This window comes from Myodes glareolus, chromosome 22 (genome assembly GCF_982192425.1).
Source record: "Myodes glareolus chromosome 22, mMyoGla1.1, whole genome shotgun sequence".
Classification (NCBI taxonomy): Eukaryota; Metazoa; Chordata; class Mammalia; order Rodentia; family Cricetidae; genus Myodes; species Myodes glareolus.
In genome coordinates, this window is record NC_142047.1 from 16,993,101 (window position 1) to 17,011,703 (window position 18,603).

The following is an 18,603-nucleotide window of genomic DNA, read 5'->3' on the forward strand; positions in this document are numbered from 1 at the left end:
AGCAGACGCCACACTTTGTATCCCCCAGCAAAGTCACCCACCGCCCACCCTCCAAATAATCACATCGACGATTCCCGACGATCCAGAAGGATTCCCAAAGTCTGGAAGGAGAAGTGGGTGGGAGAAGACACCGGAGAAAGGAGGGCTCCTATCGGAAATCCCTAAGTGTACACATTCTCACTTGGCAGAACAGAAGAGCTGGCCTCGGGTATTGCCAGGTGCTCATGACACCACAAAGCAAGCACAGCCTGGTCCGTCAACCTCTCAAATGTCAGGGTGGGACGCCCTCGTTAGCCTTCCCTTCGCTAACCTGTCCAGGCTGCTTCTTCCCAACTGAAGTCTTAGCAGTGGGCCCAACCCAGGAGCAGGGAAGGGATGAAGCTGACCTCCTTCCTCAGGGGGACACAGGGCCACCACCTCCGGGGAAGAAGCTGGGTCGACACTGGCTCACCATGTGTGCAGAAGGCAGCCCAGGAGCGACTAGCAGGCCCACAGCATCTAGCCACCATAACCTCGACCATTAGGCAGCTCCTCAGAACTATCACCTGCAGCCAAGTAAGCTGGCTGGTACCAACCTCACAGGGCCACTGCGGGGACTCACGAGAAGCTTAGGAAGCAATCGTCCTGCAGCTGGTACACAGGAGACCTCAAAAAGCAGGTTTGAACATCCTGTCGCAGCTGTTGCCTTTACGCATGGGCCAAACCTTTCAGGTGGACTCACCGAGGAGAATAAATCAGGACAAGAAACACAGGGAAGTGGGGACAGGTTCTGCCTCACCCAGCACTTCCAAGTGGGAAATGAATTCAGGAAACTCACGACAGACCTCCACATCCCCCCCCTCCCGGAGAACGTGAAGAGCCAGTACTTAGAGCCAGTGAGGAGGACAGGACATTCAGAGTAAGGCCCCGTGAGACACCCAGACAGACTGAACTGTGGACACAGTGGACACATGCAGGCAGCTGGCTTCGCATGCATCCAGCATGGGGGATGGGAGCAGCTCGGCCTGGCTAGGCACTCAGCGACTAGTAGCAATGCTGGGGTGTCAGTATCTCCCTTCCAGCCCCAGCCCTGACAGTAGGCATGAGGTCTTAGACCCCAGTAAGATCCTGCCTATTCATTGGAAGCTTAGAAATAAACAGCCCAACTCACAGTAGCAAATGGCCCTGATACTCCCGGGCTTAGAAGTCCTGTAGTTTCTGTGGACCCCCCTTTCTCACTTGGCATAGCAGGAGGGACCGTGCCCGGATTATCTCCCTGGGTATGCGGAAGTACCATGTGAACCTCTAGAACTACACAATTCACAGAGGCTGTATAAACCTATGTGTCCCTTACAAGGGTATGGTGGTACACACCTATACCACTTAATCAGGGGCTGCTGCATATCTGAAAGCTAAAGGGCAGCCAGGGCGACCAAGGTTCGTTTCAAAATAGACATCATAGGGTTTGGAGAGATGACCCAGTGATCAAGAACATTGGCTGCTCTTCTAAAGGACCTGGGTTCAAATCCCAGCACCCACATGGCATCTCACATTTGCCTATAACTTCAGTTCTAGAGGATCTAAGGCTGTCCTCTGGCCTCCACAGGGAACAAGCACATACTTGGAGCTCAGACACACATGCAAACAAAACACCCAGACACATAAAATAAATAGATTTATGAAATAAATAAAGATAATAAAGAGTGGGGAACATAACTTGGTAGAGTGCTTGCCAAGCATGTTTAAATCCTTGGGTTCAATATTAAGGAAAGAAAAAATAAAAATTTTTAAAAGAGGCCTTTTAAAAATCAAAGGCCCAGCCAAATACTGGTGGTGCATGCCTTTCATCCCAGCACTCAAGAGGCAGAGGCAGACGTACCTCTGTGAGTTCAAGGCCAGCTCAGTCCACAGAGCTAGTTCTAGAACAGTCAGAGTTACACAGAGAAACCCTGTCCCAAAACAAACAAATGAAATCAGGGCCTGAGGAATAGCCTGTAAGGCCTGCCATCAAGTCTGGTGACCTGAGTTAAATCCCTGGAACCTACATAGTGAAAGCAGAGGACAGTCTCCGCAAGCTGTCATCTGACCTATACACATAGGCTCAGACGTGCACACCCACACATACACATCACACAAAATAAACAAATGTAAAGATCAAAGCCCAGGCAGCCATCTTGGGGACTCCCCAGACCGGGCCATGCTTTGTACTGTGTGCACACACCAGCATTCTACCCCAGCAATGCTATCCCATACTCAACAGTCTCTAAACCTATTCTGTGTTACCCCTTCCGTGTGCTGTGCTCTAGCCTCAAAGGAAGCCATCCAGACCCGTCCCCATTCTTCCGGTCACACACACCCCACATTCCCACAGACTTTCTTCCACCATATCCTCATGGGTGAAGACAGTGACTTTTTCTCCTATCCACAGCAGGGCTGGGCCCAAGAAAAGAGCGGCAGCCCTGGGATCAAAGACAAAGAGGACTGGCTACTTTCCTCTGTGGTTCCCTCCCATCTGCCGCGATCAGCCATTCCATCACCTACTCTGTGATGTCCTCCCAAGACCAGAAGTCAGATAAGCAGCGTAGGTTCCCAGTGAGAATCAGCCACTGGCAGAACTGTGTACTCTGCCTATCTCACTCCAAAGTCCACTGTCAGCTCCCTTGAAGGCAGGTAACCAGACTGCCTCTGAATGGCCCTCCAGCTCAGGCAGTACCACTGAATGAAGCAAGCTAGGTGACTCTGGTCTGTCTGCCAGTCTTCTGCCTGCAATTTCTTGCACAGATGCATTCAGGGGTTGGGAAGTAGTTCATTAGGTAGTGTTTGCCTAGCATGCATGAAGTCAGTGCTTGGATCTCTGGGCACACCATAAACTAGTGTGTTGGTAATCCCAGCATTTGGAGGGTAGAGCTACGAGAACCAGGAATTCACGATCACCCTCAGCTATAAGGCAAGTTCTAGGCCAACGTGGAGTGTTTCAAAGTATTTTTTGAGACCCTATCCAGAAAAAACAAAAAACAAAAAACCACCCCCAAGCCCACATGTTCAGTCTCTTTATATATTCCTGGCATAAGGCAGAGACACAACACAGTTCTGTGGTCTCCAAGCTTGCCTTCAAACAGGGTCTTGTCCTAGCTGCCCGATACTGGGCAATTGACTTTACATCCCTGTGCTTCAGCTTCCCTCTCTGTAACAGAGTGATCACAGTACCTGCCCATAGGTGTCTGTGAAGCTTGAATTGGTGTGAGCTGCTCAGAGCAGCCCTGGCTCCTAGGAAGCAAGCAAAAGAAGGCACTGATTGTGTTACTGTGCACAACCCAAGCTGCTGCCTCTGACCTCCTTAAGCCCCGCCCCAAAGCTGGGGGCCAATCCGTGCTCCAGGACCCCAAGGCTCCCTAAGGTGCACATCTGGTCCGCGGGCTTCAGCCCACCACCCACCACCGGCCGGCGCCCTGCTGAGGTCGCGACGCCGCCCCCGCAGGACCTGAGCCTCTGAGGCCTGAGATCGCCAGGATCGGCTGAGTGGCGGGGCCCACCCGGAGTCGCGCGAGCGGCGCAACCCGCGCCTTCCCAGCCAGTCCCCCGCCGCGGCCGCTTTGTGCCAAGGCCAGACCCTGAGTTACTGCGCCGCAGCCATGGAGCCCTCAGTGCGGGGGGCAGCCGGCGCGTTCCCAGGACGGCGCCTCAAAGAAGTCCCAGGGCCGCCTTCACGGGCAGGGGAGTGGGGACCCCAAAAGGGCCACGTTCCCAAGGCCACCAGGCCCTCGCAGGTGGTGAAGCAGAAAGCATCTCGGAGCGGCGGCCCTGTTTCACCTACACTCATCCAACCCCACCCCCACTTCACCGCCACCCCTCCTTTCCCCCATCTACCTCCCCACCCCCATTTCTTGCCCTATCCATCCACGACTTCTTCCCTTTCAACTGCTGCCTCACTGTCTTACCATTCCTGCCCTGATGTCCCTGGACCCAGATCTCTGAGGCAAGTCCACAGACAGGCCACAGTGGGCCCAACTCCCGCCTCTCGGTCTATGAGTCTCTGGTGTCCCCCACCCACGGCGCTTCCCCCATCAACACCACTACCCTCGGGTCACAGCCTGGCTTGGAGAAGGGCCGGATTCTGGGCCAGGCCTCTGAGGAGACTGAGGAGCCTCCTGGCCTCATTTCCCCATCTGTCAAATAAGTCTGGAATGTGAGTCCACTGCCAGGTGCTGGGGACAATGCAATGACCAGACAGAGGAGGGACTCTGCTGGACGATTCTAACCGGGCTGGGTCATGGCCTGAGTCCTCCCATGGCTGATACACTGAGAGAGACCTAGGTGCCTGTGATGAGGTAGAGGACATGACACTTTAGTTCCTGGGGCAAGACTTCTAAGCCCAAGCTGGCGACAGCCCTAGTTGAGCTGATCCATCACCCAGGGAGTCTCTCTGGGGCCTGGATTACACCAGAAAAGCCAAAATGAAATGAGCGGGGAGGGAGCTCAGGAACACCCAGACACCTCCCACAATCTCTCCCAGCCCTGGGGAAGCAAAACCTTTCCGGTCCCCCTCCCTTCAGAAACCCCAGTCATCTGGGCACACGTCTCCTCCAGGATGGTCCTGGCCAGACAGCTTCTCCCCGCCATTTCTTTCTGAACGGGAAGTGTATTATTAACTGGTATACTTGAAGAAGCCTCTCTCCCTCCAACTACAGTGAACTCATATGTGCACCTGTTGCTGGAGCCTCAGCAGCGGCAGCAGTGCTGGCACAGAGTACATGCTCAGTAAACACATGGGATGCATGAATGAGCACGCCAACAGCCAGCAACCGTGTGGATCCTAAAAGCCTTGAAACTCCCAAGCTGGGATGAGAAGACCCAGCAACAAGTGCACACGTGGACTTCACAAACCACTGGGCTCTCCGGAAGACTCTCACCTGAACATTTTAAAGGCTCAGAAAGTTCTAAAGGTTTAAGAAAGTCACAGCTCTGCTTAATCCAGTGTTGCCAAGCGCATCTGGCCACAGGAGACACTATACCACTCTCATAACCACGATTTTATAGACGGAAAAAAAAAAGGATTTTGCTTCTTTGTGCTTAGGATAGGACCCAGTCAAGCACGGCACTGGGCACACAGGAAGTGCTCCAGAACACTGAATGGCGGATGCAGGGAAGTCACACACAAAGCCCACCAGTGACCAGACTCTTCCCCAGGCTGCTGGCACCTGAAGCTAACTCACACAGTACGCAGGTGTGTACATGCGCACACCTTGACTCCCGCACACATGTGCAAAGATAGAGAGGCACACTAGAGGAAACACTCTGAGAAAGACAGGCATTCGCACACAAGTGCACACACCCACAAGAACACAGATATGTGTGCACAGGCACACACAGCCCATTCTGTGGCCATGCCCTGCTCTCAACCAACATTTCTGGTGCCTGACCATGGTTAAGAGGTCAGAATTTGCAGGGAGGATGGAGAAGCCAGGCCTTGGTCAGCACAGCAGTGAATTCAGTTTCCGGGATGCCCTTGCTTATCCCCCCAGGCACAATTCTGCCACAAGGTCACTGCACAACTTTGGACACCTGACCATCCTCATGAAGGGGGTGCTCGGCTGAGGAGTTATGGCATAGGCTCGTTATTAAGAATCATTATTGCACCAGGCGGTGGTAGCTCATGCCTTTAATCCCAGCAGGTCATTCTCTGGGTTTAGGGCCAGCCTGGTCTACAAAGCAAGATCCAAAACAGTCAGGTCTACACAGAGAAACCAAAGTAAGCACCCAGATTCAAGAACATCTAGAGTCTGCCTATGACAGGCACAACTTGTCTGCACACAGCACTCACTAGACATTAGCTACTCCTGGTGATGCAATGCCATTCTCAAAGCACAAATAAAATGCTGGATTCTACCCATTCCCCGTCAAAGGAATTCCCTCTGTCTAGCCCACCACAGCCCAAGGCCCGTGCCTCTCTCTGCCTTGGCTGCCCTGTGTCTAATCCAGCAGTCAGGGTTTCAGACCTTTCCCAGCATGCTTTCCTCCTGGTCCCCTATGAATCGTCTTTTGAACCAGGCCGAGTCTCACCTAGGTAGGATGTTCCAGATGTATGAGGAAGAATGACTATAAGAAAAGGAAGAAAAGAGGGACAGGGGACTAAAGGACTCAGGGAGAGAAAACAATGCCCACACCTGTAAGCAGTGGCCATAAACATGAGAAACTTTACTAATAAAGAAAGTGCACATGAAAACAACATGTGAGTTCTTGGCTGTCTGCTTGGCAAAAAGAAAACAAAAACAGAGAGAGAAAAGAAAACCAATCCGGACAAGGATGAGGCAAAAGCAGCCTTCACACAATAGTTAATGGTAGACAAGCTGGTCACACACTAGTTAACGGTGGACAAGCTGGTCACACACTAGTTAACGGTGGACGCACTGGCACAATATTTGCAAGTCAGTTTGGGAACAGCTACACAATTTTTCAAGTGAATACTCCTGGACCCAACAATCCCACCTCTAGAGATCTAGACTAAGAAATGCTCAAACGAGAGCACAAAAATCTGTTAAGTGAGGATGCTCCCTGCATCGCTGTAACAGAACACTGGAGACGATTACACAGCCACCAGCAGCTGATTGAGCGCAAACTCCTTCTGGCTGTTGATGTGGAGAGCTACAACGCTAACATGGTGGTAACTTCCAAGCTAACGGTGTTCAGTTCACAAGACTGAACTTTAAAGTTTAAAGTCAATCAATCAACCAATCAATCAATCAATAGCCTGGGTCCTTATCTTCAAAACTTCTGGATCCAGCTAATGTTACTACTTCAGGTACCTAAGGAAAAAAATTAATTATGTAACGAAGACTAGAAACCCACTGCTACGTGAAAATAACAAAAGGGAGACGGTGCAGTCAGGGAGCATAAGAAACTGTCTGTGTGCTTGTGTAGATGTTACAGATGTCTGTATAAATGTGCCCTTGGAAAGGTCTGAGAGAGATGATGACAACCACTGTCACTAGAAAAGAAAGAGAACTAAGTTATCTTGAGACTCAGAAATCTTTTACTTGGTTTTAAAGATGTGAGCACAGCCAGCCCCAAAGGCAGCATTCTATTGAAGAAGAGGAAACAGAGAGGACTCCTGTTCCTACAGAGCCAGGGGCTTCTGCAGCCCTGGAGAAGGTAGGTAATTATAAAGCTAGTGGCCACTGGCTCTGGCCCTGCAGCAGGCTAAGATTTGTCCTCAAATCCCTAGCTCTTCTGAATGACCTTGGACAGGGCATTTCAGTGCTACAGCTTATGTACACATCTCCAAAACAGAAATCAGTCAGGGAGCTGCTACGAGGATCACGTGGAGGAACAAATGGGATGGGATCGTACAGAGCTGACCTCACACGTCCTCACCATGGCTCTGGATGGACACGTGTATGGTCTGGTCAGTCTCCACCTTCATCGTCCCTCAATGAAAAAGGTACCCAGAGAACCAGCTTCAGTGGCACTCAGCCAAGCCCCTGGGGTCTAAGGTGTCCACATAACTGGCACAAGAATCCCCACAAACTCTAAGACTCCTGTGCGTCTCACAACACTACACCGCAAGTCCTACGCCATCTTCCCTCATCTCTTACACTCCTCAACCTCCAAACTGGCAGGAAAGCAGGACAGGACCAGCTGCCCACTGCGGAATTCCCTAGAGCAGTCCCTCTGGACTCGTCCCTACCAGCCCATCACAGAAAAGGGTAACTTGAAGAAAGACCTGACTCTATTTTCCTAGCTCACCTTTTTAGAAAGCCAAAGTCACCTATATTTCCCTCTTTTTTTTATGCTTTTATGCATTAAAAACTATACTTAGGCTGCAGGCAGTGGCAAGCACCTATCACCCGAGCACTCTGGAAGCTGAAGCAGGAAGATCTCAAATTCAAAGCCAGTTGGCTACATAGCAAACCCCCCCCCTCTCTCTCTCTCTCACACACACACACACACACACACAAAACACTGGGAGTGTAGCTCAGAGTGTACAGCACTGGCCTAGCATGCACAAGGCTCTGGTTTCACACAATAAGAATCCAACTAATTCCATACCCCTCTAGTCGGGAAACAGACCCCAGTCAAGACACTGTCTGCCCAAGACCTCAAAGTATTTTCTATAACCTCCCTCATCCCTACTATAGATACCAGGATGACTTTCTTTTCTATAGTAGATAACTAACAGGACACCATGCCGTTACTGTTCATGTTCTCCTTCCCACCTCTTACTTTCAACCCCACTCCTCACGCCAACCACCGCTCCTGGGGCAAACCCTGGAGACAAGGAGGGTCCTGGAGGCCCCCAGCAGGACTGGACTGTAAAGCCCTGGCTAGCCCCACACCAACCAGGCATTTCTTCCAGCCTGGCCCCTGCAGCTCTGTGGCAGTTCAGTGTGGGCAGTAGGAGGCGTGTGCTCAAGCAAGCACTCCACTTTAATTTCTTATAAAAATCCCATACGAAGCTATCATTTCTAAAGTGCGCAGAATAAGAAATGGGGACGACAGAGAAAAGAGACTAGGAAGAAAATGGCAGCAGCCACTCCCAGCTTCCCCAGCTTCAACAGGCAGAAGGCTCACAGCCCTCACTCAGCAGAAGCAGAGGCTGGGAGGTAAGGAGAAAGGAGACCCTGCCTCAGGTGTGGATGCCAGCAAGTCCAGCTCTGGTCCTCAGACAGTGTGTGCCCCTAGCAGTCCACCCTCTCACTTGTCCACGCCCCCCGCTGATGAATTCATTTACACATTTCCCACGCACTTATTCACACCCATTCACCGTCTACCCATTCGTATGTGTTCCTTCAGCAACCAACATATTTGCTCAGTCATAGGTTCTCAGACCCACAACCCAGGCAGCCAGGTGAAGGTCATGTTTAAATGACTAGGGAGTCCCAGATGCCCATGGGGGTGTCCACATCTCAGCGAGGTCTCTGGCCTGAATAAGGCAAGGGAGATACTGCCATTTCTCAAAAGGGCTGGCTCTGAAGACTACAGATCGCAGGGCTGGAAAGCAGAACCAAGACTACCACAGCTAGGCTGGGGGGGTCAGACAGCTCCACCGTTAAAACGCAATGCACACACGGGCAGGAAGAGTGCAAGTGTGCCCGTCCGTGTTCGCTGGGACTAACATGAAAGATGAGCTTCAACCCAAGGTTGCTCTTCATCCCATGACCTTCAGAACTGAGGGACCCAACGGTAAAAGAGGAAAGGCCTGAACCTTCCCAGTGTGTGCACGGGTGGCTGATCCCTCCATAACGGACAACAAAGTACCTGTGATGTTAACATGGACACTGCTCACAGGTCCCCAGAGACACAGCAAGCACACTGCAACCTCCACCCCAGGTGACTACAGCCTACCCCTCTTTCCATCTCTCTCCTCTGGGACCCCGCTCTTCTGCACCCTCTCCCTGGAGAGCCCTTGGAGCTGGTGATTGCTTCTCCTCTCCCTAAGTTCCAACCTGTAGCCCCTGGGAGTTAGGGACAAAGCTCAGTCTCCTGCTCAGGAACCAGAAATATCCCGGTAGCTGCAAGATCCCACAGCACCTGGACCAAGGGTCTAAGCTGGCTGTGGCCACCACCCCACCAGGCTGCCTCGTGGTCCGGCCACGTCACATCCCTTCACCAAACCCAGGCAGCAATCCCTCTGCCTTCAGGCAAGCAGAACCGGGTGCAATAGGAGTCAGAGGAGCCGTCTGATTTACTTAATTATGATCAGCAGAAGAAGTAAAGTAAACCTCAGAGCAAGGCAGGAATGACAATACTGCACAACAGAACCCTGTTCAAGTAAGGAAAGGGCAAATCTTAATTACAGGAAAGGCAGGGGTAGAAAAAGTGCCCCTCCCCAACCACGGGAGACTAGCAAATGGCTCTGTGTCAACACTCACACCCATGTGCCCACACCGGGACTCTTCCAAGACTAAGATCCAAAGCATCATTCCACAGAGATGTTCTCTACTTCTCCTCTCAAGTGAGCCAGCCTGGAGAGCAGGTTGGATGATGGGCAAGGACTGTCTGGGTCCTGGCAGGTAGCTGGAGTTTGGCCTACCTAGCTAGGGTCCTGGTCTAGTCAGGCTCAACCAAGATTCATCTCCTACAATGTGTCCCTGAGGAGAGGGCTAATGCTCTAAGCCTAACACTGGTCACCAGACCAGTCAGCAGCTCCTGCCCCAGCACGGAGTCCCTTCTAAACTACAGGGTTTTCCTATGGATTCCCAGTTGCCTTGAACTTGCTATATGAGCCAGGTTGGCCTAGAACTCAAAGAGATCCTCCTGCCTCTGCCTCTGCCTCCTGGGACGGAAGGTATGTGCCACTACTCCGTAATCTTAACCAGGTTTGCTCACACAATAGTAGAGCACACCCATCTGCAGGAAATCAGGGTCTTCCCTGGGCCGCAGCATCTCTTGGTCCCCACATAATGTTTCAAACTGTCTCGAAAGAAGAAACTTACAAAACAAGAAACCTAGAAGTTCCACAGCCCAAGGAAAGCCTTTCACTTATGTGTCCTCCCTCTACAACGAACCCGCGAGGAACATGGGAGCGCCTCACACATCGTTCCCCTCTCTCAGCTAGGCCCTGGCCCTTAAGTGGTATCAGCCCCAGCACCCCCATTATCTAGGAGAGAAAAGTGGCTGTTAAATTAGTGAGCACATCCACAGAGCCCCATTTTATATCCCAATTCAGAAGATGACATGAACATCTGCTCTCACTTCAAGACATTAATTTTCAATTATTGGAGAAAAACAAAATTAGTCCTGACAAATTGCTGGTGAATACTGGCTCTTGTCTGGTGGTTTATAATAACAACTTCAGGGGCCACAATTACTGTCCTAGGAGAGACTTTCCTGATGGGTCCCTGTCATCTGGAGTCCAGGACAGCAGCAGCATCTCACGAGCGATGCTCTGTCAAGCAACAGTAAAGGCCACGCTTCCACCATCCTCCGCAGGCAGGGCCTGCCTCTTCCACGACCAGATTATAGAACTGAGGAAAAGACAGGGACGGTAAAGGGGGAGAACACCTTGGGAAGCCGCACCAAGGCTTTCTTCCTTCTCAGAAAGAAGATTTGGATGCCAAGTCCTCCTATGTCCAGAAAAGGCTGAAACCACCTCCCAAGACCACCTCAGAATGTGATGTGGCCTCTGCAGTGGAACTAGGGCAACGTGCGTGCATGATTCTCTTACTAAGGCCCCTCTACCCTGACACTACGTCACCCAAATGCAAAAGTTCCAGCTCCCAACATCCAAATGCTTACGGATACTAAAAAAAGTGTCAGCTAGGAGTGGTGCCAGAAACCTATCATCTCAGTACCAAGATGGCTAAATAAAGCAGAAGGAAGCCAACCTGGGCTACACAGTAAGATCCTGTCTTTAAAAAAAATTTAAGCTGGGCAGTGGTGGTGCACGCTTTTAATCCCAGCACTCGGGAGGCAGAGGCAGGCGGATCTCTGTGAGTTCAGGGCCAGCCGTCTACAAGAGCTAGTTCCAGGACAGGCTCTAGAACTACAGTGAAATCCTGTCCCCAAAAAATAAAAAAATAATAAAATAATAATAATAATTTAATTAGCGTCCGGTGTGGTGGCACACACCTTTAATCTCAACACTTAGGAGGCAAAAGCACGTGAATCGCTGCAAGTTCAAGACCAGTCTGGTCTACATAGTGAATTTCAGGATAGACAGGGTTATGTACAGATATCCTGCCTCAAAAACGAATAATAATAATTAAATAAAACTTTTTGCCAGGGTCCTATGGAGCCAAGAACCAAGTTCAGTCACAGTCTCAGAACAAAAAGGAAAAAGGAAGAAAACTGAATTTGCCAACTTCAACGATCTCCAGATCCAGAAAACAACCCACTTGATATGAGATTATCAACACGTTAATCTCATTTGTCAGGCTTTTCATGTATCTTGGCTGCTATAGTTACTGTATCAATAAGAAGTCACGCAAATATGAATGAGAATTCCAAAATAACCATGTGGCGTTCTTTGACGGTGACTTGTCACACACGAACCGGAGTGTAAATCTAGCCAGCATGCAAAGATTCTGGGGCTGGGAGGCATGGACACAAGTGAGGGGAGATAACCAGGAAGGAAGGCAGGTTAAAAGAGAAAGCAAACCAAACAACAACAACAAAGGAAAATTATATCTTTAAGAAGAGAATGAGAAACATTGCTACTTCCAGAGTCAACTCCGTAACTGAGCTGACATTGTGTAATTGACTTTGCAAGTAGAACAACAGCAGAGTAACAAAGAAAATGTCAGTGTTTTCACAGCACTAATCTATAACGCTGGGAGGCCCTCCCGCTGTCAGCCAGGGCTGACAATACAATAGCTTTCAGAGGGATATTACCATCATGCCTTTATTCCTGACATCAATCAAGACAAAGAGAATCCTTTTCACAAGACATTAAAAATCAAACCTTTGTACAAGAAGATAGGTAAAGCACCATTCTCCTTAAAGACAGCCATGAGGAGCAATCAGCTAATTGGCAGCCTTGAAAGGAGGTAAAGTATTTTTATTTACTGAGTGTACAGCCCCAATCGTTGGCTGCCCCAGACCCTGACAGGTAAGCTAGGGATCAGAAGTTGCCGTCCTCATCTCCCCCCACTCACGTCGCCCTTCCTGGAACCCACAGCAGGCTTACAACGTCAAGAGCCAGTGCCAAAAACTTCATGCAAAATATAGCCAGTGCAGGCTTTGTCAGGCCGTTTTGGGTACAAAGCTGCTCCAAGGATTCTATGGACATAATGCCCTTACACGCTGATAGGCATTTCTCGAAACTGTCAAATTTGCCAGCAAACTCATATGGGAATTTTGCCAGCTACCCATAGTAACGGGGTACCCAAGTAAGCCTCCACGGTACTCTCTGTACAACAAGTACACCAGACCCACACATCTGAAGGAATTCTAATTGCAACTGTTTTCAAGACATGAGAGCGATAGTCTTATACCAAGGACCAGGCTTGCTTTATGCAGGATCCTATACAAGGTAGGTTCCTAAACCTATTCACCAACCTTGGCAAAGGGATCAAGACATAAGGAAACCTAGCCACCTTCAGTTCCATGACTTCAACACAGTCTGAATGCCTACATAACTGCAGATAATGACACACAAGACTACAGGTTCAAAGGCAGCAAGAGAGCGGAGCTAATGTTCATGAGAGTATATTATCTACATACGTCCTTCCCAAAATAAACCCACCCAGCCACCAGCCCGCCAAGGGGCACAAGAGCGTGATCTTTATCCCTAAAGGGTGCACACTTACACAGGGCTGGGACAACTGTGATGGAGGGAGGGGCCTCTAAACTTGAAGAACTCAAGGGGATGTGACTCTGACATCTAACAGACAATGTAGCCAAAGGATGCACTTGAGTCTGGTAACAGAGACTGAGATGTTCTGCCAGAAGCATCTCTGGCAGACAAGGGTGTTTTCACTTTTCAGACAAAAGTGGACACCTTTGTTCTATCTGTACAGTATTGCAACAACAGGTGCTCCTCGTTTTGTTATAAGATGACAAATTCTAAAAGGAGAAGTCATCCTAATGCTGCCTTGAGGACTCATCCTCCCACGACCAACCGAAAGCAACCTTCTCTAGAGCCGGGCAGCAAGCCTGCACCGCTGCCTCAGTGGTGGGCTCCTTTCGTTTACACATCCAAATGAACAGTTAAGAGAAATCAATGCATCTAATTGCCAGACTATTAAATCCAACATCAGGGGAAGAATTCCACAGCCACCGGCTGAAGAGCAGGCTACCGATATAGCAATTGTTGCAACTTTCTATTACACTGAACCAGATCTGGAGCCTTTCTGTCTCCAGCTAGGAAGGCTACACTCGTCTAAGATGCTGTGCTCTGGTTTCCTCCTCGTGTGGTGCCGCTCCCCCACCCCCCCCCCCCCCGCCTCCTCTGCTAACGTGCCATAGCACTGCCAGGGCTGGCTGGTTCTAGTGAATTGCTTTATGAGTGCAAAGTCACCGGCATTTTGCACCTTTCCTGGCGAATGCACACTAGACACCTCACAGTTAAACATTTAGCAAGATTCTCCTGCCAGAGGCACATAGTTATCATTTTATTGCTTATTAAGTTTTTTTTTTTTTGCAAGGAAACAGGTGTAAGAACCTAAACAGCAATTACTAGGCATAAAGGACATTTTTCTAGAATGAAACAGGCCCTTCTAAGCTGGGAATCAGTAACCTAATTGGTGTGGAAGAAATTAAATATTGGGATTAAATGTCGTCTACCTGAACCCAGAGAAAGCTAAGGAATCTACAAAGGATTTGCCTTGCCCTTCCTGCAAGATCATGTACATTTAGCCAAACAAATCTCAACCATTTGCACTTGTGTGTGGTCTCTGCTGAATCAAGAAACCTGTAACCTCAGAACGCCTCTATTTATTACATCTCAATTATTTCCATGGAAACAGGCACAACGGTGAGCTACACTGTTCCCAAGTCCCTAGACCACAAAATTTATAAGATGGACTTTCGAGGAGCTCAGGCTGGCAAGAGAAGACAAAGAAAGGGAAAGGACAGAAGTCACTGGTGGTCATTTTGGACTGGGGGGCGTGCATGGACACACCTACATGCTAATTAATACTAATTAGCAGATAGTTGCTAAAATGAAGAAAATCAACAGTAGTACAAATTATTAAAAAGTTTTTAACTGAGGCTGGGCGGGGGATGCATTCATTTCTACAGGAATGAAGAGGCTGTTGCGGGGAGCCTAAGGGAGAAGGGCAGTTCTCCTTAATGTGGAGTGACAGGGGGGGAGACCTGCTGACGATCGTTACCAAACTACCTGGTATCATCGTCCAAAATAACATCAGTGAATGAGATGACAACGGCCTAGGGAATGAGGCCAAAATCATCAAAGGGAGCAAATTGTTGCAACTGCCACACCACCAGGATAAGCATACAAAAAAAAAAAAAAAGGAAAATCGGTCAGAAAATGTGACTTCTGTAACATTTATGGATTTGTTGGGTGGTTTGGAGGTTTTGTATTTTTTTTAACAAAATCACAAGGCTTTTGAAAAACAGGCTGCTCACTCTCTGCCCTCCTACCTCGGCACCCCCCCTTCCCATTTGCTGGGAGTCCTCCCTATAGAGCGTAGCTTTCCAAAGAAGGACAAACATCCTGAGGGGACAAGTGACCCCACTCCAGAGGGAGGTTGTGTCCAGAGTGGGAAGTGACCCCTGAGGCCTGTTTGATTTTCAAAGCGGTAATACCCCCGCTTTCAAATCTCACTTTCTGAGCATTCATTCAAAACTGTTACATTTCTGTCTTTCCTTCCTGCTATGGGCGCTCAGATTTCCGAGATCAATTACAAATTATGGTCAAGCGACTTTCACAGCAGAATCCACTAGACTGGGGGAAGTCCACAATGCCTCTCCATCAGCTCTGACGCACACAGCAGTAGAGTTGGAGTAGAAAAAGATACAATGGAAAAGGCAACCGCTGTTCCTTAAGAAACACCTTCAAGCATCTTTAAAGGTGAAGACCTTGTGTTTCAAACCCTTGGTGTGGAACAGTCCACACTTAACACTGCCTGTGGACTATTGCTTGAAAGAAAGGGGCTGTTCTCGACAAAGCAATAAATCTTTCACCTATTGTAATTCTTATCTATTCAAATCATCCTCTCTCTTAATTCCTCTCTTGATAAGCGGTCACATCTTCACCTTATTCACCTCAGTAAAGGTAACAAGAGGCAAAGTACTGAGAGAGAAAAAAGCTGGAGCCCCTTTCAGAGACGAGTCCTGGAGAGAGGAGGGATGCTGGGGGAGTGGCAAGGGTCCTTGGGCTGCAAGGATGGAAAAGTCACGCCTGGCTGATGTCCCGAACTTCTCCAAACACCTGGGCTGGCCCATCCCCGCGACACACAAACACGTCCATTTCGGGACAGACACTCGTTAAAAGTCATTTCAAGGCTCATTTCATGAAAGGCTGATGCTCAAGCCTAGTCTTTCACTGGGATCCACGGAGTGTTTTTAGAATTCGGTTCAGGCAGTTTTGAAACACCCACCCATCTGTTTGCTGTGATCTGCCCTACCTTTGCTTTCTGGGGCTAGCCTTCTAAAATAAGAGGTTTGGAGACACAGACCGGGTCATATGTGGGCAAGCTTTGCATCTACACACGCGTACGCACATGCACACACACACACACACACACACACACACACACAAATCTGCTCTTATATATAGGTTTGACTCAAAATCAACTCCCTCAGTTAAAGAAAACTGCTTTTCCCACCAGCAATTCCAGTCCTACTTTTCTTCTGGGTTGCCTTAAGTGCCTCTCCAAGAACTGAGTAGTTAGCCGAGGAAAGAGGAAAGAAATTAAATATTATTTCAAACTGCAAAGCTCTTCTTTCCAATCTCCTCTTCCCTGGCGTCTTCTGGGAGTCTTCTCTTCTGGCCTCCTTGTCCCACAATCAGAACTCTCCGAAACCTCCAGTTCTGAGGAGCAAGTTAGGCTGTTTGAGATTAAGAAGCTGGACGGGGTGCCTTAGCTACAGTAGCCTCTCAAATTGAAAGAAAGGAGCCGGTGCTGAGAGTTAAGACGACAGGGAGGGTCCCGGTGGGGTCAGGTGCCCTGACTGTCCAGGGGCTTTAGAAGGAAGGAGAAGCCAAGGTTCTCAAAACCCACGTGGTGCAGATTCAGCACCAGCTATTCCAACCAAGGAGCAAGACTGGCAGGAAGGGAGCCGGCCCCAACGCCTTCCCGCGCGGGCCTCCAGGAAATGAACTTTTCAGAGCAGAGCTGGGCTGTGGCCAGAGGTCATCAGGGGAGTTGGACCAGGACAAGGGCCTCAGGACTTTGGGCTCCACGGTTGCTCACATCCTGCTCCTCTATCATCTATCTTCCAATGCACCCAGGCAGAGGCTGGAATGGATACAAAGCAGCAGGCCATGCCTGCAGAAGCTAGCCGGGGAGGGGAAAAGAGACAGAGAGGACCTGGAGGCCTTCTCAGCAGCCTCTCCCCGAGGCATCTGCTCTCTAGGGGTCCCTTCAAACCTGGGACTCTCTGTGGAAATAGAAAGCAAGGGGGATGTGTGTACTTGGCTATCTATAGCTCCTCATAAACGTACGCACCCTGGGGACTCGGTACGGAAGGCAGTCAGGGTGCCCGCCGCGCGGCTGCCCAGGGTGGTACCGGACGCCCTGCTCCAAGGGGCGCTCACAGCAGCCGCTGCGCTCCCCTGGGGACCAGCATCCCGCCGGCGCGGCACAGACAATGAACTCCTGGCGAGTCTCCCTGCCCAGCTGGCCTCGGTGGAGCCGGCAGGAAGTGCGGGGGCCCGGGCCAGGAGCTCGGCCTGGGCCCGGGGCGGGGAGGGGGCGCCGGGCTTGCTCTCTCTCCGCGTCCCTGAGTGACCAAAAGGACACCGGAGAACGCGAGCGAGACCCGGGGCCAAAGAAGGATTGTCGGCCTCTAGGGCATCCGTCCTCGCCGCCTCTTCTTTCCCCATGCTGCCGCCGAGATTCGCAATCCCCGCCAAGTCTGCCCGCACCCCTTGATTGGCCACGCGGGCCCGGGGCCGGCGCGATAGGAGCCGCGAGGGCCCCTATGCAGAGCCCCCCAGTCCGAGTCCCCCCAAAAGCGGGCGCCGGGCCGGGAGCTGATCGGCGGGCAGGGTGTACGTCCTGCCCCCGCCGCCGGCGCCTCCCGCCCGCGGCCTCCGCCTCCGCCTCCGCCTCCGCCTCCCTCCGCCTCCTCCTCTCCGCGCTCGCTCGCTCGCGCGGTCCCCGGCCGCCCGCCCGCCGGTCCCTCCTCCCTCGCTCTCTCCCTCCCTCCTCGCTTGCTCGCGCCTCCGCCGGGCCTCGCTCGCTCACCTTTCACCGAGCGCGGCTTCGCCTGCTTCCGCCTGGACATGTCCGGGGCTCCGGGCGCTCCGTCGCCGTCCGCGGCCGGCTCCCCGCGCCGCCCCCTGCCGCTCCGGGCAGCCCTTCTCCCCCTTCTCCTCCGCCTGCCTCTCGGAAACTTTGTTTTTTGCAGCCGGGTCGGCGGCTGTAAGGAACGGACCACAGGTCCCGGGCAGCCTCCCTGGGGGGGGCAGCCCTGGCCGGCCCAGGCCGCTCGGGGGCGGGGGGAGGCCCGGGGGCCGCTCCGGGGCCCTGCCTGTTGCAATGCGGCAGCCGGGGGCTCCGGGTCCCAGCGGCGGTCCCAGCGGCGCGGGGAGTCCGGAGGCCACTCGGCCGAGCCGAGTTATGCAAAAAAAAAAAAAAAAAAAAAAAGCCGCCCCCCTCCTCCTCCTCCCCACCCCCCGCCGGCCCCCGGCCCCTGCGGCCCCCTCCCTCTCTCCCCCACACCACCGCCACCCTCACCCTCCTCCTCCTTCTCCTCCGCCCCTTGCCGGATTTTTGTGCAAAGTTTGCAGGCGTCCGGCCACACAGCCCGGTGTAGAGCTCACAATGAACCCATCTGAGGAGGGGGAACAGGCTGGAGCCGGGAGGGTCTCAGGGGGCGAGGAGACCGGAGGCGGTCCGGAGCACAGGAGCTTAGTACCCCCGAAAAAAAAAAAAGAAAAAAAAACCTTCAAATTATCCTCTGCCGCACACGCAGACACAAAAAAAAAATAATAAATATTAATGGCTCAAAAATGCCCAAATGCCTGGTTTGGAGATTATGATGGATGGGGGGGAT

At 51.3% G+C, this 18,603-nt stretch overlaps 1 protein-coding gene across 2 annotated transcripts in view; it reads right to left on the reverse strand.

Moving 5' to 3' along the window:
• The window catches only part of Znf423 (zinc finger protein 423), a 298,629-nt gene extending 280,648 nt beyond the window's left edge, over positions 1 to 17,981 (reverse strand). Inside the window, exon 1 of one of the 2 annotated variants that reach the window (XM_085682055.2) lies at positions 17,793 to 17,981. In XM_085682055.2, coding sequence (XP_085538181.2) covers positions 17,793 to 17,832 — 40 coding nt within the window. In that variant the 5' untranslated portion in view covers positions 17,833 to 17,981. Of the gene's footprint in view, positions 1 to 3,186; positions 3,228 to 17,792 lie in introns of those variants that run through there. The other variant, XM_087900177.1, reaches the window with a different exon arrangement.
• Between the last annotated feature and the right edge of the window lie 622 nt (positions 17,982 to 18,603).